Source organism: Rhipicephalus sanguineus, chromosome 4, assembly GCF_013339695.2.
Source record: "Rhipicephalus sanguineus isolate Rsan-2018 chromosome 4, BIME_Rsan_1.4, whole genome shotgun sequence".
NCBI classification, from domain to species: Eukaryota; Metazoa; Arthropoda; class Arachnida; order Ixodida; family Ixodidae; genus Rhipicephalus; species Rhipicephalus sanguineus.
The window spans coordinates 85,126,575-85,148,861 of NC_051179.1; the positions used below are offsets into that span (position 1 = coordinate 85,126,575).

The 22,287-nt window shown below is 45.4% G+C and overlaps 1 protein-coding gene across 1 annotated transcript in view; it reads left to right on the plus strand.

The window, feature by feature from the left end:
• Nucleotides 1-4,925: 4,925 nt before the first annotated feature.
• LOC119388841 (uncharacterized) overlaps nucleotides 4,926-22,287 on the plus strand; it is a 36,447-nt gene continuing 19,085 nt past the window's right edge. The window contains exons 1-2 of the mRNA XM_049414756.1: nucleotides 4,926-5,034; nucleotides 6,871-6,977. Coding sequence (XP_049270713.1) covers nucleotides 4,950-5,034; nucleotides 6,871-6,977 — 192 coding nt within the window. The 5' untranslated portion in view covers nucleotides 4,926-4,949. The remainder of the gene's footprint in view (nucleotides 5,035-6,870; nucleotides 6,978-22,287) is intronic.

Consider the following 22,287-nt stretch of genomic DNA (forward strand, 5'->3'; position numbering starts at 1 on the left):
AATAAAGGACAACTTACCTGCGCATTTGTTTATTGGAGCTAAAATGGTTGCTTGGGCGAGTTGGTATGAATATTGGAGAGGGGAGGTTGTTTTTTTGTCAGAATGACTGCACGCGCAATGAGCATGCTTTTCGGCGATTCGATTGTTATTTTCTCGACTTGTCTGTTTTGTTTCTTCTTTTGTTTTCAACTGCGCAGGCATATAATGCGTGGTTTGACGAATAAACTTTGTTGTAAGTCAGCGCTGGATGTTCATTCTCTGCCTCGTTTGTCTTTCGCGCTGTTTCCTCCATATGGTAATGGAGTAATTTTTGTCAATGCAAAAAACGTTCCACAAGTTCTTCGAGAAATATAGGGACGTCAGGCAACAACACTAATTCTTTCAGCTCAGTCGACAGAGTCCTCCTACAGGAGTGATGTTAAACTTTGACTGATTCATTACCGGTCCAATCTAATCTCAACATGAAATATATTTTGTAAGAAAGCTTACATTAGCACATTTCAAACTCTGATGCAAACGTAATTTCTTTTTTGAGCTTCTCTGTCCTACGGTTCATCACCCTACCACTAACTTCTTCTGGGATAAAGGAAAAACTACGTCTCCCGGTAGTTCAACAAAAAGCGCATCCCCACAAGTACGAAGATGGCTGCTGAATTACCACCATCTAAGAGAACTTTCCGAGTCACACGAAACGAGAGCTGGAAACCGGTTTCAGAGTTGTTTAGGGGCGTAGCTCCTCTTAGTCTAACCTTGCCGTCTCCGTTGTCCGGCGTAAACGGATCTCCCGTACAGTACGTGATATGTATCGCCTCTCTCTCCTCGCTTCCCCCTCTTTCCTCTCCTACGGTCCCCCCCCCCCTATATTGCCTCGCGGCGCAGCGGCGCCGACGCAGGCAGCGTCGCGAGGCAGCGTCGCGGCAGCGTCTTGATTGAAAAAAACGACCGCTCGCGCTGCAAACCGTTCTGACCACCCGTATATATAGGCACTGGATTTGACCTCCAAGGTAGTGGTGTTGTGCGATTTCCTGTGCGTGATTAAACAATGAAAATTCACAGCGTACATGTAAAATTAAAGTGAGCTGCAAGTCGTATAACTCTCATCGAACCTTTAGTATAAACGCGCCCGATCTCACGTCGGTGATGATGTACTGGGCAGAATTCACGGATGATTCACGGTTTACCGATGAACCTCCGCAGCTTCGCCCACTCATCATCATTCACTCCGTGGATATACGTGATTTTTTTTTGTCTTGTCTACATGGGAGCATTTATTTGTCGTGCCAAGCCCGGTGCTGAGACATTTCGTAGCTCACTGAAACAAAGACAATTATACAATTGGTGCGCAGTAGCTTCCTTGCGTCACCTCGTAGCACATATGCACGTCATCACGCAATTCACACCGAGGTTATGGGAATTCAATTAAACGCACAGAGGCAGAACATCTATGCCAGTTCAAATATCAAACGAAATAATTGTCTGACAGAGTTCTTTGAGCCTCGCAGTGAATCACAATGACAGAAGCTGATGTCACAAATCAGAATATCTCGCGCAATGCCCACATAGATAATATTTTACCATGGTTGAAACGGGGAAGAAGGCAGCAAGACCGCAAAATACGTAACTCTTTCTTGGGCGAATTCGTGGCGGAAATAGAAAACTCAAAATACGAGCGATACACGCTATGCACTGGTAGCGAGAGAGAACAGTCGTCGGCCGTGGAGTAGCCTGATCAGTGGTCAGGCCCTTCGGCATTTATACATTCTGTGGGAATGCTATAACCCCTTGTAACGTCGTTTTTGGCGCATGACACACGCGTCCGGCGGATTTGTCGCAGTTAGGGTGTTTAGTTTCACCGTCGAGCGAGAGATGGTGCCGTGGGGGCGGTGGCTAAGTGGCGCCGCTTGACGGCAAGCGAGGTTATCCGGGTGATTGTGAAAGAGCACTTCCTCTCTATGGCAGCTTGGCGAGGTGGGATAGCATGATAGCGACGCGTTATTATTTATTTCGTTGCGTACTATCCAAAGGTGTGTGCTATCCCACATGCACGCACTTCGTCACTCCGTATTTGAAGGCGCGTCGGCGTTGCGTTTGGGTGTGCTGGGGAGGGGGTTGGAGGACGAGCGCGCGTGCATCGACGGACATGGCAGAAAAGCATTGAAACAGTGTGTATTATCTGCAAATAATGAAAACAAAAACGGCTACTTGGTGTGCCAAACCAAAAGTTGAAAAGTAGCCGAAAGTAGCCATAGATTCAACCAGAAATTTTCGTCGCCAGACGGGTTCATAAGGTGCCCAATTCGGCGCAAAGTAGCTACCAAAGGTAACCCTGTAGAGACCTCACAAAGAGATATCTCTCAAAGAAGGCGGATCATGCAACCAGGATTCACGCGACTAGAACTTCGTGACTCCGACACTTTTCTTTTTTAAGCGTGATCTTAGCAATTTCATAAATGTAACGCATAATTTGATCCCTGTCCGTTTCGCATTCACATTTGTTCCCACGGTAGACGATACGAGAGCTCTAAAGAAGCAGTTTATATTCAAGTCATTACACTGTGATAGATATCGTAATCTCTAACTTCGTAGATGAGTTTTCCAGGCATATTTCTAAGCAGTGCCTAGAGGCGACGGAGCTTGCTATGGTGCAACGTTCAAGTCTATGCCATATCTGCAGCTTTGCAAACAAAAGCGGAAAAGCAAGAGATATTGCACGAGGTCAAAGCTTCGTACAGAGCATAAAAAAGGAAGAAGCAACAGCTCCACAGCCCTTCATTGAATAATGATAACGTATTTACACAGCACCATGTGTAAGCTGCCATCACCCAATGAAAAGAATCCTTGGTACCAGACAGCACAATTTACTAGGCCCTTACACTACAGTAATTCTATAACAAATGTATTCGCTCTTTATCACAATCTTGATACGATTTTTCTGAAGTTTAACCCTTCAGTTTTAATATAGAGTGCGCCTTTCTGGCCAGTTTCTACTGTTAAAGAAATTCTTGAACCACCAATATCTTTTTTGCTTTCGAACGCCTGACGCCGAACATAAACTATACTGTGTACAGTTACCTCGATGTGGCTTAACGCGTTGTTTTAGATGAGTCCGATCAAGGGGCCTGTTATATTTTTCTTCATATGGACTATCAACTGGTCGATATCATAGTGTATTTAAGATTTTCAATATACATTAAAGCTGAGTTATATCGAGACAAATATCAAGGTCTAAGTATCCACAGCGACACTCGCATACATAGAAGCAATTTTCAGAGAACGTATTTAACTGCGATAATATTAAGGGGCACTGACACGGAAATTTTCAGTTGCCATTTTTTGCGTCAAATGAAAGATCAAGCACTCAATAGCCTACAAAAGGTAGTGCTAAGCGCGAGTGCACCATGCAAAAGTAATTACAGTATGTTTTTAAAAGCTAGGTTCGGTTCCTACTGTACCCTGACGTCAGAACATGTACGAGCTACTCGTCAAGTGCTCGCGCAAGATATCTTGACGTTTCTACGGCCGCTCCGCATTGTAGCCCTGTTGGTGATGCACAAGCGACCATTGCGAATGTTTTGGCGACGTACAAGCGGCCCATCTTAGAATATTTGGTACCTAACGTCATCACAACTAGCCAGACTGCTGCGTCAAGTCACCAGAATTAGTATGGTAGCCTGACGTCAAGCTGGTGTCGTTGTCCCGAGGTGCGCCATGCAAAAATTGATTTATTATCAAAATAAGATATCTAATCAGCATTTGGTGAGCTTCAAGCTTGCTCAGAGCCATCTCTGGATACAGGCGATTTCTATAGCATAATAAACTCGCCTTCGAAAAAAGGTGTCAGTACCCCTTTAAAGTACTCGAAGCCGTCTTTCGGAAATGGTTATCACTGTCATCTATCTTGAAAAGTCCTCTCTGGTGTCATTTCCACGTGCCCAGGCCGACTCATTATTGCCAGTTTCACCATAATCACAAGCTCCGCCACGAGGTGCGTAGACAGACATTTTTTCGAGAGTTTAGCCCCACCCCCATCCCCTTCTTGGCTGCGCCAGTGTACGCCGAAGTGCTACAGTGGTTACGGTCCTCGGCGCCTGACCCAAAGGTCACGGGTTACATCTCTGCCGCGGGAGTGGCAGCGATGAAGTCGAAGTCTAGAGGCAAGTGTCAGTGTCAGTGGGCCTTAAAGAACACCAGATGGTTGAAAGTTCTGGAGAGCTCCACGAGAGCGTGCCTCATTAATCACTTCGTTGTTTGTTCACGTGAAACCCCAGATATTTTAATTACTTACCTTCATCACAAGGCGAAATGGAAACAGAGCTTGGTCTGCAGGCTCCCCTACAGAGCTCCCCTACAGTGAGGTCCTAATTTGGGCCACTGAAGGAATGCGGAATTAGAGGCCCTTTTCGAGCGAGATCGCGTAACAGCGCTTAAATATTCGTGCTTGGTGTCGCCAGGGCCTAAGCTCAAGGCATTCTGGACCAAGGACATCTCTCCCGAGCTAAGTTTTCAAAAGAAATATTTTATTATCTCTTTTTGTCTTGCGCTTTCCATAGGTACGCAGTTTGAAAGACCAGCGCGAGACAGAAAAGTTAAGGCATTCTTTGGTTATCAGCTCTCTCCGAAGGCATCCGCCAAGAAGTTGTTTGCCCAAATTTTCCAGTTTCCAATAGCCGCCACACAACGGCGAAGCGTCGGTCAATTCCTACATAAAGAGAACTTTATTACGGTTGTCACGGAGAGAAAAGTAAACGACTTTTGAAATAAAAATATTGCTTCAACTCCTCTCAAAGCGCCACACGTCTAAAGAAGAGTGCCTGCCAGTATTTACGTTTTAAGCAATCACCCGCAGCTGAGTCAACAGTGGGAGGGGTCAGAGCTTCGGAATAAGGCTGGAGTAAAAGCAAATGTGACCGATCATATCTGTTCGGAGAAGCTTTCTGGTGACCATCGTGATGTTCACACTATCCGCGGCCGTCTTCTTCCTTCTGTTGGCTATCCCAATTACAACTGCAAGGGACACATGCGCGGCGCCTCCAGGTGAAGTTACTAGTATTTTTCGCACTGAAAAAAGAGAGCTAAAGACAGGATGTTGAAACAAAAACGACATGCGAGGCGCTGCACTAACAACCACGGCATTATTGTGCGGAAATATATTTGCTCCCAAAAATTACTGGTTGATAGTTCAGCGCCTCAAATGTTCTTTGAGCATCCTGTCTGCAGCTTCGTTTGTTTCATCTGGCGAGTTTGGTGGTACATCTTTTCAAATTACTGCTGCGCTAAAAAATAGACAAGGACAAAACAAGACCAGTAAGAGCACTCGACCTTCTCGTCTCCTTTAGTGCTTGTGTGTTTTTAGCGCCGCAGTGATTTGAAATCTTGTTTGTTCCCGTCCAAATGACATACCAGCCGGCCCAGTTAGGAGCGCTGTCACTAGTAACTTCGTCATCACTGGATCGGCGTGTGTTAAAGGCGCTACAAAGAACGGCCACTCTTTGGAAATAGCAGAGCAAGCACGGAGCGCGTGAGATTGTTCCTTCGCGAATTTTTTTTTTCGCCTTTTCCACAGGAATTCTGTAATTTCATACAATGACAGATTTCTGACAAAAAGGCGGGCCGATCCCGAAAGCAGTGCAATCTAACAGAGCGTCTCGATAAATCACTGACTAGAAATGTCGTACTTACTTGCTTACTATGAGAACTTTGTTAACATTCACTAGTTTTCGGTATGTTACAGATAATGCTCACTAGTGTTCGGTGATGTTGGCTAAACGATTGCAATATTATCTAACGTTGTTATAAGGTCTTGTAGCAACGGCGTTGTCCTCCTTCAATAGCAATCTAACGACTGAGTTGCTTAATAATTCTTATTAAAAGTAAACATATAAGCTGAAAAATGACGTGCGTGCGGATGCCTTCATTAGTAGATAGAGGCTATATATATACACAGCCCGCTGATTACAATGTGCAATATGGTTAAGATTATAATAAAGTTATCGCTGTGAGACGACGGGTTGGTGTCTCGGCAAAAAAGAAATAAAATCATAAGTGTAGTTGCCCGCGAACGCGCCATTGAGGAGTTTTCAAATACTCTAAACACATGAATTGACTGTGACGTCATGTCTGTAGCGCCAGAAAATTGTTAAGCTTCTGACTACTTTCTGTTCTATGTCCCGAACATTGACATCAAAACATGTGTCCCTGAAAATGGCGCGTTGAAAAATTGCGCACGCCTAAAGTTCGTTTTTTGTCATCGTATTATACATACCTGCCATGTTAGCACCTTGTTCTTTCTAATATTTTTTTTCGTTTCCTGTATGTCTTCTTGTCTGTTGTTCCTTTATTCACAAAGACTGACAATAGCAGTATGTTATACAACCACGCCATGCTCTTCATTAACGACAAGCATGTTTCTTTCCTCCCTTGTTCTCGGGTGGCGTAACGAAAAAAAAAGTGTCAGTACTTAACTATACTTGATGATTCGTGCCGCAATGTTCTGCATTTCACGCTGGGTTGCGAAATGACATGAGGAGGATAGACGCACCAAATGTTCAATGGAAATCTACAGGAATCGTTGGGACAAGAGACAATTTGCTAATCGTGGTCGCAAGAGACGCCGACCCGATTCCTGCAGTTTGCGGGGCTTTGCGTCCGGGGTCAAATTGTTCACTTGTGGGTGTCACCTTTCAACCATCATCTGATCTACCCTACTCGCATGTCAACTTATGCTGATTACGCATGCTTTATACTGTACTGAATAACAAAGCCATTACGAGCTCCCTGAAAAGGAACCTTCTACGAGCGTGCCCACAAGGTATGTCGATTGACTAGTGCCGATCATTTTGCGTCACTGATATGGGGCGTGCTGTTGCGCAGCGAAGACGTTGATGCTGAATGTGCTGAAGCCGACCTCCAAGGTCTTGGTGGATTGCGCCGGGGATGTGATCATTTCCTACAAGGCAAACGCCAGCCTCCTTAGAAGAGTAAGTTAGCAACTCAAAGAGATGATTACAGTCCATCTACTCTGCTAAATTTCAGAATAAATGCATGTTTTGCTTTCCCGCTTTGTGCTTTTTATCACATCGGTGAGGGGTCGAGGGGCACTTACACTTGTTTTGAAAATATGTATTCGCACGAGATATATCAACAAGAAGGATAAAAACGGCTGTGGCTGTCGGTCCAACTCTTATGACGTCATCAATTTTAAAGGCGTCTGTGTGGTCCACATAATTTTTAGCAGAAAAAAAAATATATTGCACGGTGTTCTCACAGAGCCAGCAGCTCAGCACATCAAAGTTTAGGAGATTTTGCTGAACAAATGTGGCCAAAGCACGAAAACAAAAATTCTATGATTCGCTACGACACAGTGATAGTGAGGCGCTAAAATTGATGAAACTGGGACCCTTGTTTTTTATGTGATAATGAATTTACAATGGCTAAATTAGGCATAATACATTTCTTATAAAACAAGGTTTTACTGGTCATTGCTGCAGCTATAAGCACTTCCTAGAATGAAGTTTCGTTCCTCATTAAGATCGGTTGCCTAAATACTACATGAATACTGTCTATCCTGACATGTGCACACCTATAACAGTGTTCATGCCGCGAGGCAAAAGGAAACGAACCAAGCTGTTTTCTGACAAGGCCTACAACCTGGTTCTTGATAATCATGCAAGATGTGTATCAATTACATGCCAAATTTAGCAGAATTAGTAACAAAAAAATAAACGACTTCGTGTGATATCGGATGCTGATAATTATCAATGGACATAAACAATTGGAGAGGTAAATATTTCTAGGAATAAATAAAGCGAAGCTATTAATGTCCATAACGTTACACCTAGAATGTGGTGTGCCCCGCCACGGTGGTCTAGTGGTTATGGCGCTCGACTGCTGACCCGAAGGTCGCGGGATCGAATCCCGGCCGCGGCGGCTGCATTTCGATGGAGGCGAAAATGTCTGAGGCCCGTGTACTTAGATTTAGGTGCACGTAAAGAACCCAGGTGGTCAAAATTTCCGGAGCCCTCCACTACGGCGTCTCTCATAATCATATCGTGGTTTTGGGACGTTAAACCCAGATTTTATATTTACTAGAATGTGGTGAACTACAGTTGAACGGCACAGAAGTAGATCGGTGGTCATTGTTTTAACTTTGATCGCCTCATGGGAAGAACTTTTTTATTTGTTCGCCGTATGCGTGAGCGAAGTTCCCTCTTTTTTTTTCCTTGTCAACGCGCCGTTTCGTCGATTTTGACCATTGCCGTATATTTCTCTTGCAACAGGTTGTGCAAGTCGTTTGCGAGTATCATGACGAATGCCACGGATCAGTAGCGCAACAAGAAGTACGTACGCGTGCACTATAACATATTTTCCTCGTTGACAACCTTTATAAGCTTAGAAATCATGGGTAGTCGGTGATGAATGCCATCAGAAGGCAAGCACTGGACGTGTTTGACGGAGATGACGCAGCGAGTGTGTGTTCGCATGTCTTGTATGTTGTACGATATAGTTACTGCTAAAAAAAAGCAATGTATTTTTTTTGTCGAGCTAACGTTGGGGCCTTCGTAACGGCGCTTCACAGCCGTCAGGTATGTGGCTCCGATGAATACAGGGGTATCTACACGCAACAAAAGTTTAGTCGCCCCCACCACCGTAAATTCCACAATATGCCGCTGGCTGTCCAAGCCTAAAGACCGTGGCTATTTCTTAATGTGCAGAGGAAGCTGAGAAGAGGCATCGCTCGTGAATGCATGCTCAAAAAGTTCCTCGGTGCGTATGTAAGTGTAACCCACCGCTTCTTGTTTTTGTACTTTTTTAAGCGCAAGTTTCCTATGTATGCTTAATCAGCTGAGGACAACCATATCCAACGTGAGGATGTAAAACATGTGAAACTAGATGGCGTATAGAAACAACTAAAAGAAGTTATCCGTACTACGGTAGGGCTGGTGCAGAAACTGGTATCATTTCGAACAATTATGGGAGTGTTTAAAGAAGCTCACATACGGCTACCTACAATATTTACGCGAAAATCAACTTCAAAATCTAAATACAGGAAGAAAGACGAATTCTTCCGAACAAGCCGCAATGCGCTTTATTTATTTTATTTTACCTTAAAGGTCCGAATGCATTGCGTATATGACTCGGGTCGAATCAGGGAAGAAAACATGGCTTCGTTTATTTGTTATTGTTTTTCAGCCTGCATTCAACATAGCAGGGGGCACTGACGGAATGTGGCTCGTCAAAAGGATGCTGGTAGGAAATGAAATTTTTCTGGCGAGCCTATATTAACACATGATTCTTTTTATTTTGCAACAATGCACGCACCATATCTATGTATATATATATATATATATATTATATATATATATATATATAATAATATATATTATATTATATATATATATATATTATATATACGCAGAGAGAGAGAGAGAGAGAGATCTCTTCCCAATGAGTCACAATGCTGTTTTGCGATTATATTTAGCAGGTGTGTTCAATATCCTGCAGCACGCTCACTCGCTAGACACGACAGCAAAGAAAAACAGTTTACAAAAGACGTTAAGAATTACTTGCATGTATATGTAACGCTCAGCTACGGCTACTGTTAGCTACGGCCAGTGTTTTATTGCATAAAAAACGTCTGTTTTCGTTTGCAGAACTGCTTCTGCAACAATCAGGAGCTGGAATTTGAAAATGACGACGTGACCAACGCTGTCATGCATTGGATTTATGAAGTGTTGAGAGCGGACGCCTGAACAATGCTTAGACGTTCCAGTGGAGAAAGAATTTGTCAACGATACCTCGCTTCTGTCTTCATGAAAGTGTAACAATAGCAATAAACGACGTCGTCAGACTGAGTACGGGAACTGAAGGGACTTACAGCAGTTTCTTTTTTGGCACAATTCGTGTGTTTCATAAATCGAGGCACCGCCATGCGGCTTGAGGCGGAAGCAGCATCTCGATTATAGTGAACTAGAACATATTTGGCTCTAGTTCACTGTAATCTCGATTATCGCCAGCAGCGGCCGCCATTTCTCACGCGCGGAGTTGCTTGAACGTCGTCGTCGTTCTTTTGCAAGTCGACGTTTACTCTTTTTTTATTCCGCGCGCATACCCTCGAGTTCATTCGAATGGCACCGCGCATCAAAGCGCCTTTCCGAAATAACCGCATCTGCTGTGTGCCCGCCCCATTGCACGGAAAAGGGCTTCCTTGGAGACAAAGGAGAAGACAGCCACGATAGATAAGGATTTCAGTGCTGTCATAGTGTCGCGAAGTTACAGGAGGGGGAAGGGGAGAGGGGGGAGGGAGAGGAGAGGGGAAGTGGGAGAGTTGGAAAGGGGGAGAGGAGTTGTGTGGAGAGGGTTCGCGCATGCGCAGTAGGGGTGGTCACGCCGCACACCACCACCGGATTGAACTCCGCAATAAGATGCTTCGCATCTAAAATTAGGATCAGAGCAGGAATCGAAAGCAAGCATTCTGCGTGGCAGCCAGCTATTCTGCCACAGAGCCACTCCAGGTGTAGAAACTGCTTGGGAAAGGCACCTTATGCAGACGTAATGGCAGTGCAACGTCAATTATGGTTGTAGTGCTGGCTATCTAATTTTATAACAAAGTTATAAACACTACATATGTACTCCTACGATGCAGGCGTTATGTCAGGTTAACGTCTGTGGTTCCGGTGTTGGCTCCGCTTTTATAGCAGTCTAATAAACATTACATTTGTACTCCTGTGATTCGGTAAGCTATATACGTGTTGCTCGACCCCGGAGGAGTGCGCTAACGAAAGTTACGCATGATAATCACACCATCATACCATAAAGTGCACTTCGTTTCGATAACACTGACGTGTGGGCTCTAACGTGAGTGCTGACGTTACATCAGACCATAAGTTACCCTTTAAACGTCAGTGTTATCGACGTGCCTGGTAAGTCCAGGATCTGCACACAGCTACTACACTTACAATAACATGTCCATCCACCTCGTAACGCTTGGCTCAAAGCCAAAAAATACAGCATAGAACTACTCGCTGACTGCTTCGCATGAAACCAATTCCGACAAGGCGTGGGATCTGCCGAATTTTCTGGGAGCGTACCGTTTCTTGTTTCAATACCAAATTTGGCTTAGATATTGAGCAGATGTGGTCTAAGCTGTTCGCAGCTCAATAATATTCCTGTAATTCTTCAGTCATACACGCCCTCAGAAATGTTGCCGAAATGTTTCATGTTTGCATTTTTTTTTCGTTTTAATATTGCACTATGTATGAATGTCTGAGTCATGAATACTTACTTTACAGAAGGTATCTTTTGCGTAAAAAATATTTTCAGACCACGGATGATTCTAAACTTTACGATGAAAAATCAGAAGCTTGAGGAAATGGTCATTTCGGTCCACACTGAGACGCAATGTACACCGCGTGGTTCTCCAAATAAAAATCAGCCTTATACGTCAATCGAAAAGAATAAATAGTTTTCTTATACGACAAGTTTTTATCACTACTATTTTTGTTTTAAGTAAGAAAATAAATTTTGAATTTCCCCATTGACCGCAATGGCGAGCTTCTACGTGGAGGCTGCCGTATGACCGAATGGGAAGATGGCCATCAATGGAGAACGTCAAACATTAGTTTCTCTCAAAAGTTTCCATCTAGCGCTTTCCGAATGACAGAGTTCCCTCTTCGGAACTTATGATCGGAGGAAAAGGTAGCGGAAAGGTAAGGCGCGCGCCTACACCAAGACGAGAACGAAGAATAAAGCTGCTCGCCCTCCGCAGCTGTTCTAGGCTCGCACGGACGACTTCTTAGTTTTGCAAAGCTGCAGCGCAGCGGCGACCTCGTCGAGATGAGGACGTGAGTGAGTTTTTCTCATTTGCACTCGTGTGATAAGCGCCACGGAGTCCCTTGCGCCTAAAAGTAGAAATCATCTCATGTATCAAAGGGCTACTTTGAAGACGCCGTTCCGTTGACCTGATGGGAGGTGGTGTAAACAACCCCGACAATCTTCCTCCACCGCTGTCAGTGAGCGCTCATCCAAAGAGAGAACGTCTTTAACAGTGACCTGCCATTGAAATGCTGGCGCACTGGAAGAAGATTGCTATGTGAGCCATGTATGAGCATCTCGGAACCAAATGTGCAAAACAGTTGCCTCGCGAAGCGTCCGAACACACGCACATCGATTGAAACCTATCAACCTCTGTCGTACTGACATGAACGCAATTTGCGATTTCTCCGCGCGCGAAGACTGAACCTGATGTATCGTTAGTGCACCAGCATATCAGATTCATTCGAAACGTTTAATGGCACAAGGACCGAGGGACACTCTTGATTCTCTCCAAGCACTTCCGGTCGAGCGCTTACTTCCGGTTTTCCGAATATTCCGAAAAAGACTTGAAAAATAAAATCGTATATGAAATCGACGGTTCCGGTATAAGCTGAGAGTTATAGTGAAACGATGTATATTGGAGCATGTAAGTTTACCTAAGTCTCAATTACCTCTCCGGTCGAGCGCTTACTTCCGGTTTTCCGGATATTCCGAAAAAGACTTGAAAAATAAAATCGTATATGAAATCGACGGTTCCGGTATAAGCTGAGAGTTATAGTGAAACAATATGATATCGGAGCATGTAAGTTACCTAAGTCCCAATTACCTGTCAGGATAATTAATGAAAAGTAAGTTTACTGGAAGAGCAGACGGTTTTCTAGTGAGCAGTTGAGACCGTTGCGCCACCTGGTGGAACAGGTCTTAACCACGCGCTCTTTCTGCGCGGCCTCTGCGATTCGCTTCGGCAGCGTGTGAAACCCAAAGTTAAACAAATGAACACACGAGGGCGCATGAACGCCGACATGCGAGTGCCACTACCATTCACCTAAATCAAGGACTGCGGCCTCCTCCGATATTTTGTAAGTGTCGTTTGCCGAATTCGTTCATTTCGGCTATCGTGAATGCCACTAAGATATCTAGAAAGCGCCTCGCGCGCTAGGCTTTTCTCTCTTTTTGGTAATTATGCTTTAAGTTTTTTGTCACTGTTTTGCAACACAGAGAAGGGGCCTCAACGACGACGCAAAAGCGGACCTACTTGACTCTTGTGAGTTCAAGGCCATCATTGGTGCGGCGGCTCCCTTTACCTGACGCCGCTGCTCGCCTTTGGCGGGGTGGTAAGCGCACTCGTTTAGTTTTTTCTCTCAGTATCGCCGTCTTCCTCATGTATAGGTCACCTGCCGTAAATCCTTAGAGGGAGGCTAAAGAAAATACAACGTCAAAGGACCGATAACCCACAATGCGTCACATGTTGACGGAAGTGAAAATACCCTCAAATATGTCATAATGACAAGCATGTGCATGATGCCTGACTTATGTAGAAGCTATGTTTTTGTTTAATATACTCTGAATGTCGGGTTTTTCGATATCTCAAAGCGGCAATGAGCTTTTCCCAATAAGCACTTCAATTCTCCCATTTAACCCAATCGACTGTCTGCGGTAACAAAAAATGTTAAATAATGTAGCTAATTACTGTTGCAATTGGTATCTCTAGCCATATTGAGGCGTCAGCCGCCACAGAAAATCAGGCCATATCCACGAAGTGAATGATGCTTGACGAGCTGGCTCGGAGATAATCGGGTAAACCGTGAATGCTCCATGCAATTTCTCTACTGTCATATGAAGACGTCACACGTTTTATAGTAGCGATTGGGTCAGGTTGTTGTCGAACCACAAGCGGTCGCAGACCTTGCAGCTGTGGAGGAACTTGTGGTCGAGGAGTTCGAGGAAATGTGGTTTGCCTGCGTTAATGTCATCATCAAGGCGCTCGAAGAGCAAGAGGAGAAAGACTTCCCTTTCGCGCGAGCGTGCGCATGCTACAGTTGGCTATGCTATTTGTGGTTTTGCCTGCGTTTATATCATCATCAAGGCGCTCGAAAAAGAAGAGGAAGAAGACTTCTCTTTCACACGAGCTGCGCCTGTAACTAAGGTTACGCTTACGCCGAAGACATTGCCCCAGCTTAAGAACCTGGGGAGCCAGCTCCTAAAACGCAATTCTCAAGGTAGCGAGGAAATACCGTTTCCCTTTCTTGAAACACCGTGTATATGACACAAACAGAAGACGAGCGGTCATTTTACAAACACTGTGGCATGTCGTGCTCATAAACGCTAACTGTAACGATCAGATGACGTTGAATTGTTGCGTACCCAACAGGAAGGTCCAATATTGACGTCCGCAAATATAATTCCCCATGACATTTCTGTCATGGGAAATGCGCAGTTTCATAAACGTATTGTTGCAAAACTTGTAGTGTACGAAATATACAGTTCGTGCATTTATATTTTGCTCGTAAACACCAAAATGTATGCCTGTAACGTCGCTGCTGTCTCGACGTGTGCTCAGATACCCAAGTGCCTGTACTTGCTGCTGCTGGTCGTGTTGATGACCATCCTGAGGCGCTGCCGCTGACCGTGATCAGCCTCTTCCCCACGGTGGCGGAAGCGCTTATCGGTCTGCCCGAGAATCGACTTCCGGGTGAGATCGATAATCAGGTCGGTGCGGTTGTTCCTTCGTACCATGCGATTATGCTAAACCTTGATGTAAATGTACGCTTAAGCATTTAAAAGCTTGCTATCGAAGGAAATGTGGTTCCACCACATTTTTAAAATCCGATTTCTTTTTCCGTGCTGACTATAATGCCTATTTTCGAGTGCTACCTCTTTAACCTAGCAGAAAAATGTGGCTTGCGCCTCATCGACTGCAATCCGGTCCACTTTGAGTGTATAAAAGTAAGCTTAACGCCACCTTGTGGTAAGTGCTATAATTAAATTTAATTGACCGAAGGTTAGAAAATGTCAACAGGCTTCCGCTTGGCGCTCACGTGAGTGCATACCTTACAGCGGGTCACTTTGTATACATTTGTACACATTGACAAGCCGTTGATCATTCAAAAATGCGGAACATTTAAAACGTTCACCTCTGACCTCGGATCCATAACGCAGGTAACCTTGACATTATATTTATAGCACTCAGAGTATTATATTAGCACTCAAGTATTACTTCAAGCAACACACACATACACGTATGCACGCGCAGACATACAAACATATGTTCCAGTCAAGTGTAGCCCGTGCAGCCACTTTATATGTCAATGCCAAGTAATTTCCGCCCTCTTAATAGAGCGTTCACGATGTCACTTTCCTACGAACCACAAAGAGAGTTTCACTGCTTCACGAAGAGTTCAACAGGCTATTCAACAGGTTCAACCAGCCTGATAATACGTTGGTGACTTCGCCAATCTGAAGAACGGATGTCTAATTTTATTATACACCTTTTATATATGCAACACTGTTGAACGTATAAAATGCTGTCTCATCCAGGCAGTCACTGTTTCCTCGAAGACAGTGAATAAAGGCATTTATTCACAATATAGCTAAGGCTCCTTTTGCCCAGGACGCATTGAACTCGGGCAGCATCCTTGGCCCTCGCGACCGGCCTTAGATGATTCTCGTGGTTGGAGCTGCCCAAGTTTCTCTCCCTAATCTCGGTGTGCCAAAGTGTGTGTGGGGGGCGGTGGGGGGTATTGGCGATTATGTGCAGCCTCGTATACCGTGTCGCGAAGGAAGCGGATTCGCCGCAGAAGCAGCATTGCGGATATGATCGTTTAAAGGCTATGAGGTGATTTCTCCCGCAGCCAACCAGAAATCACCTAACTGCCTGGAATACAGCACACAAGTGCATGAAGTATATTATTGGCACATTTGTAGCTTGCAATATCTGTTCAGCACTACCCTTTCCTGTTGTTTTTCCGTTCTTGTTTATCGCTACAAGAACGTGCTGTGGGTTAAGGGACGAACATAGGGAGCCTATGGTCGTTTTGATTCCTGCAACGACAGGTGGACATTATGAGCATGGTGGGCTTGCTGCTGCTGTACGTGGCCGTTGACCTGACGCCGCTGTGGACGCGCCTGTCACTGTGGCTGCTCAGCTGGCGGGGCGCGCCTGTCAAGCCCCTGTTCGCAGGACTCATGACCGTCGCCTTCACTGCCTCGTTCTTCCTGCCTGCTGCCTTCGTCACGCTCGTGCTCGCCGCCTTCATCAACCGTACCATGCAGAACATAGAAGTCAGTGACATTGTGTTAGCTTCCTACCCGAACGCAAGATTTACCTTAAAGTGAACAACCATTTTTTTACATTAACGTTGGCAGAAATTGCTGTCGATATTCTGGTGGCATAACTAGTAACTCGCGCAGTGGTCTGTGGATGCGCACTTCGTTAGCACTGTTTTTGTGGCTTTACAGTGTGTAAATCATTTGGAAGTTCTCCAATGACACGCGCACGCGTTCTGTGTATTAAATGGAGAACAAGAGTGCGTTCCTGTAACATAACACTTGCTGCAATGAAACGACTCCCGATTTATTTAGAAGGTTTAGCAGGATTGATTGCCCTTTAGAAACTTTCATACGGAAACCCGTTGAAGACTCCCCCAAACGCCTGGGGAACAAACGCGTTAAATTACCATATTTCTTGGCTGCTTTTCACACATTTACCTCTCTTTCCACTGCGTAAATTGCGCGAAACATGATTTACAAAGGTCATCACGGCGACCGACGCCGAATTTCCCTTTGTGTGGAACTAATTGTTATCTCAACGATCGAACAACGTTTGAAGCTATAAAAGACGCACGGAGATCAGACCCGTCCACCCACTGACCATTATTCACGTGGTTGCCAAACTGTCTGCAGCGTCAGAGTGTACTTTGCATTAATTGTGGTATCGAACTCCATGGTTTTAACTGAATGGTTCACAGTTCTTTGCGCCGTGGCTTGGCTCATCATCGTTGCAGGACCACGTCGTCGAATGCCTGCACGAGCGCTCCCAGATGCACGCCTTGCATCGCGATTCTTTCCGCGCACTAATGTCGAGCGCAGATGTCTCGAGGACGGGAACATGTCCCCGCTAGAGCCGGACACCAGACATTCTAAGACGTCACACATACGCACGGACCATGTGCACCGAGGTGAGTCGGCTTTTGGTTTCCAGCACTGTGGTCCCCTACCGCAGCAGTACCGATATATCTTCACTAACTCCTACTCATTCATGTTGTTAAAAACTTACACCTACGTGCACTGCCCATGATATTTTTTACTCATCTAATGCTGTCAGCTATATCGGGACCCACGAGATGTTAACGGAGCACGAATACAGTGGAATCTCATGGATAAGTTTTTCATGTGAACCGGAAATAAAACAGGAGGAAAATATGAATACTCCGTTAGGAACTTACTATTGAGCAACACTGAAGCAGCTGGTCAATTTGCGCTGCACTTCCTTTTTCAACATCTGGGAGTCAATTCTTCTGAAAAGTAAAAAAAAAAGAAGCTAGTACACTGAAGAATGCATACGAAGGATTTCTAGATATATCGGTCAAGATCCTCTTTCGGGGTCGTAATATTCAATTTTGGGCAAAAGTATGACCATATACCCGCATGAAAACGCTTTAGTTCCACGGGACGTTCGCCGGGAATAAAAATAAAAATGTATTAGGCCGAAAAGCGAATTATGCAGAATCATATCAAAGATATTCCACTGTACTAACTTTCGAAGGCAAAGTGAACACGAACTAGGCGGCTCCGCGTAATCGCGACATACATAGAGAATTTTTTAATTGCTTCCGTACCATGAACAGCAGTATTCCTCAATATTAAAACATATCTGACATTCCAGTACATAACTTTAAAATGTTCCTCTTGTTATAGTGACAGAAACTTTCCCTCCTAATCCGAAATTGCGTGCTTTCTGTGAGCACCTTTATCACGTATCCGCAGGCTTTCTAACCCAATCACACCTAAGTGTCTCCGCAGGCGTCGTCCATTAGCCACTTCCTTTGTCAGCTATTCTGTTGCTACAATGGGAAGCTATTTGTCTACTAACCCGGCCGCGGCGGCTGCATTTTCGATGGAGGCGAAAATGTTTGAGGCCCGTGTACTTAGATTTAGGTGCACGTTAAAGAACCCCAGGTGGTCGAAATTCCGGAGCCCTCCACTACGGCGTCTCTCATAATCATATGGTGGTTTTGGGACGTTAAACCCCAGATATTAAATTAATTAATTATTTGTCTACTAACCAGTTCAGCTAGATTTGCACCTAGTCATAGCTAGAATGTGTACTAATGGTCAGTTGATACCGCGATTTTACTGACATTTAAGACAAGCAAAAAGTCATATAAGAAGGATAAGCAATTGACAGGAACCGCGACGCAAGCCTTTCATGAGCGTTCTTTCCCAAAGTCAAAAATATAGTTTTACAATGGTGGTGGCAGAAGCCTAAGATAAATTAAATCTCAGAAGTTTAGCAGGTGGGCCGAACACCTTAAATTTCTCAGAAAGTACCTCGGATTTCTAGGCTCTCCTGAGCTACGTGCCGTAGCTCGTTCCTCAAGTGTTAGATTCAGCGAAAGAAATAAGTCTTCTAACGACATGTGATCTTGCTGTCACGCCAAGACATGGCCAGGCACTGCACTATCTTTAGATGTCCACGTGCTTTTCACTGTGTAAAGACGACAAGAGCGCGCTGTGCTCATTTGTCAAGTACATGCATAAAAACTCTTCGTCTAATAACCCGCTGCACGCTGACGCAGGCAACTCGACCACCTCGCTGCTCGAACATGCGCTGCTCGCACCTCTCACACTGCTGCCCGAGGCGCTGAGTGAGTCTCCTACAGCGGGGACTGCGAGTTCAGGCGCCGGCAGTCCTTCACGCCTACGATGGTGTGCCTACTAGCAGCGCCCTGCTAGGCCTGTGCCTGCAGGCCGAGCGCCTACGTGCAGCCGCGCACCTGTGAGCAGTTGTAGTGCACCTTCAAGCGATGCATCTACAAGCGAGAGGCCTACAACCAGTCGGCCTACAACCAGTGGACTTGCTAGTCGTGGGGCTATTAGCTGTGCACCTACAAGCGATGTACCTGCCAAGGGTACGTCACAAGTGAATATTCTAAAAAATGGGAACAGAAGTTTCGTATGTATCCACCTGCCACGCGTTTGACAATAACCACCCCTGAAAGGCTTCACAGGCTTCACTGCGAAAGGCAACGAATATATTAATGAAAAATAAGTGAAACATTGGTGCCATAACTACACCGTCTCTGACAAAAGTACTCTTTGACGGTATTTTAATCAATGTTTTACTGTTCGCGATAGCTTCTTCCGGAAAAAAAAAAGGTTAGGCTTAACTCTGCAAGCACGAACACTATGGATTACAGACAAAAGACAGACTCGACTTCGTCAGATATATGCCTTGGTGACGAATACTACCTCAAACGTTTGTGAGTGCTCCTTTCACGGCACCAAAATATGTGCACAGCATAACAGAAATATGAGCATCTCGTGTGTAACAATTTTACAAAATCTAGGGGAATGTCCTTCAAACATTATCACATAACGTTTCTAAACTGGGAGAATCCAGTATAAGGAGCTGTCTTTTTATTGGGCTACCATATGCACACTATATGGGCTCCGCAGTTGACGCAGTGGACCCGAGCAGCAACAATCGACAAAGTCGGCGCACTCTCATCGTTCGGGCAACGGGCCGCACCCGCGGTCACATCCGTGCAGCACCCGAAGCCGCACCCGATGCTGCACCCATGGCCGTACCTTCGGCCGTACCGGTCACCGTACCCGTGGCCGCATCCGTGGTGGAACTGAAGCCGCATCCAAGGCGTACCTAGGGCCGTACCGAGGCCGTACCGTACTAGCCGTACCCTTCCCGTGCTGCGCCTGTGGCTGTACCCGTGGCGGCACCCGTGGCAGCGCACGCTGTCGCGCCCTCGAGCCATTCCGACGAGAAGTGCGGATCGGCTCTGAGACCATCAGCGGTGCTCCTCAGCGGCACCTCGTTGCCCATATCGCCTCCAAACACGGTGTTCAAACCGCTCGGGCGTAAACCACACCTCCATTGTGGCATCGTCTCGGAGATCGACCTACACATAGTCGGTGCGTGGTGCCGACTTCGTGGCGGGACGTATGCGTGTTACGAAATAGCGCAGTTCGTTCCTCGTCCTTGTTGTCAGCGCTGTGATGAAAAGTATGAAGTACCGAAACAGCCAACAATTGGTTCTGCTAATAGCGCTGCCACTCAGGATAGAGAATGTTATACGGGTTTATTGTTTTTAGCGCGCTGTTCGCCACGACTCACAGGATAGGACATCAACTGCGTATCGCAAACACTGTGGAAACCGCGACAAATTTAGAACTGGCAGGCTTTAGCGAAGTTTAAAAATTTACCGCCCACTGATAAATGTTCCTGATGCGAAATGACATTGGAAAGAGAAACTTACTGAAGTTCACCAAGCCGAAGCTCTCTCACTTCATCGCTATGCCATTCAGAGAATGGAATTAAAGAGGAATTGAAGCCGAATCAAGCGTCGAGATAGCGAACGCTAAGTACAACCTAATGGCGCGCCTCATAATCACATCGTGGTTTTGCACGTAAAACCCCACAAATTAATATTATCGCTTTAAAGAGGCAGCCAGATATGGACGCGGGCTGCGGACCACGCCGTATGAACTAGCGTGATGCCGTCCGTCCTGTTCTCATCGCACGCTTGTCGCAAGAGTTCGTTAGCAAGCAGCTGTGTTTTAACCAAACCCGCTGCCAAGAATTAAGCACTCTTCCTCTCAGCCCAGTCGTCAGGGTAAATGAAACCGACATAGAGGATCATATCATATTCTAGAAATACTCTAAATATTGTGTACTTCGAAAGCCGGTGACCACTTTGACACGTCTCTCGCATATTACAAGCGTGTATGTTCGGATGGGACGTCCTCCCTTGTTCAATGTATATTTGTAAACGAGTTGGGGCCTCCCATCTTTCTTTCTAAAGTAAAGTGAGAGTTGTAAAGAAAGCGTGTGAATGACATTCCTTTGACAACAAGAAGAAGCTCTAATTAGGCCATTACGTTTTGGGTTGATTTTTCAATTTCTTCAATTTGCAGACAGTGATCCTGGAAAGCCAAGCAAGCGCATTTCGGCAAGAAAGTGAGTTTTAACAATAAATTTACAACATACCGTTGTTAAGCTGTAAGGAACAATAACTCCCATTAACGGTGAGAACCCAGTGTTACACGAGATCAGATCAGTGCGCTTTGCGCCGTTGCTATCTTGGCGGCCACGCTCGGCTGTCCTATTTACATACTATGTTCCACGTTATTTTCTATAAAGCGATTGCGGTGCGATACGTGTACATAATGACGCCCGTATTCTAAAACTTCGTCATCTCGCAAAAATGCAAAATACTAGAATTTTCCTGTACATAAGACATCTCCTTGGTACGAGACACGTGACCAGTATTGATATTGTCAGTCAAAAGTGGACTGCATTACCTCGCGGTACAGTCTGTGCAGAAACATGCCGTCCAGGTATGCGTATACGACCGCTATTTATGTTAGCACAATTTCGTCGCCTTTTTTTCTGCTGATCACATTGGTTAACACCGTTTGAAACCCTGAAATTATGTTGTGTCTAAGAGGCGTAAAACTCGAAGCTTTGGCTACACCAACGTATCGCAAGAATATTAATACGAATAACCAGTCAGCCTTAATCTTTGCAGTGGTCATAAAGCCATTTCTGCGTACAATATCATCGAATGGTTGGTCGCGCTGAGGCAAAAAAGAAAATACGCCTTTAGCATTGTAGCAATCTGCGTGATATTCTCGCCAATCTAGAAAGACTTAGTTGTTCTCGTGTTTTCCTACTAATTTCTCTGTGTCTTCCTTGGCCACCTCTTGTGTATAGCCAATATTTCAAAAGGACGTTTTTGCATCAGAGCAAGACCGTCCTGGAAAATAGCGGCTTCTGGAGAGGGGTATGGGAGAGGGAAGGGGAGAGGGGAAGAGGAGAGGGTGCGGAGAGGGAAATGGAGAGGCAGTAGAGGACATGGGGAATGGTGAGGGGAGTGGAGAGGAGGGGTGTGGGAGAGGGTATGCGCATGCGCAGTAACGGTGGTCGCCGCACACCACCACCACTACCACCACCACCGGACAGATACTGCCGTTTACGCGGCTGCGGGAGATACGCCGGACAACGGAGACGTGACAAGGTTAGACTAAGAGGAGACGCCCCAAAAAAGCAATCCGGAAAACAGGGTGTGCCAAAACCATTGTGGTTTGAGAATGCACCATTTCTCAACGGCGAGTGCTACGTCGCAGTAATGAAGGCAAAACGCGTACAAATGCAGAATGTACGCGTACATGCATTTGTACTGCCTGGTACTGCTTCATTACCGTTGAGTCCGTTCGAAACAATGTTGGCTCCTGATCTTG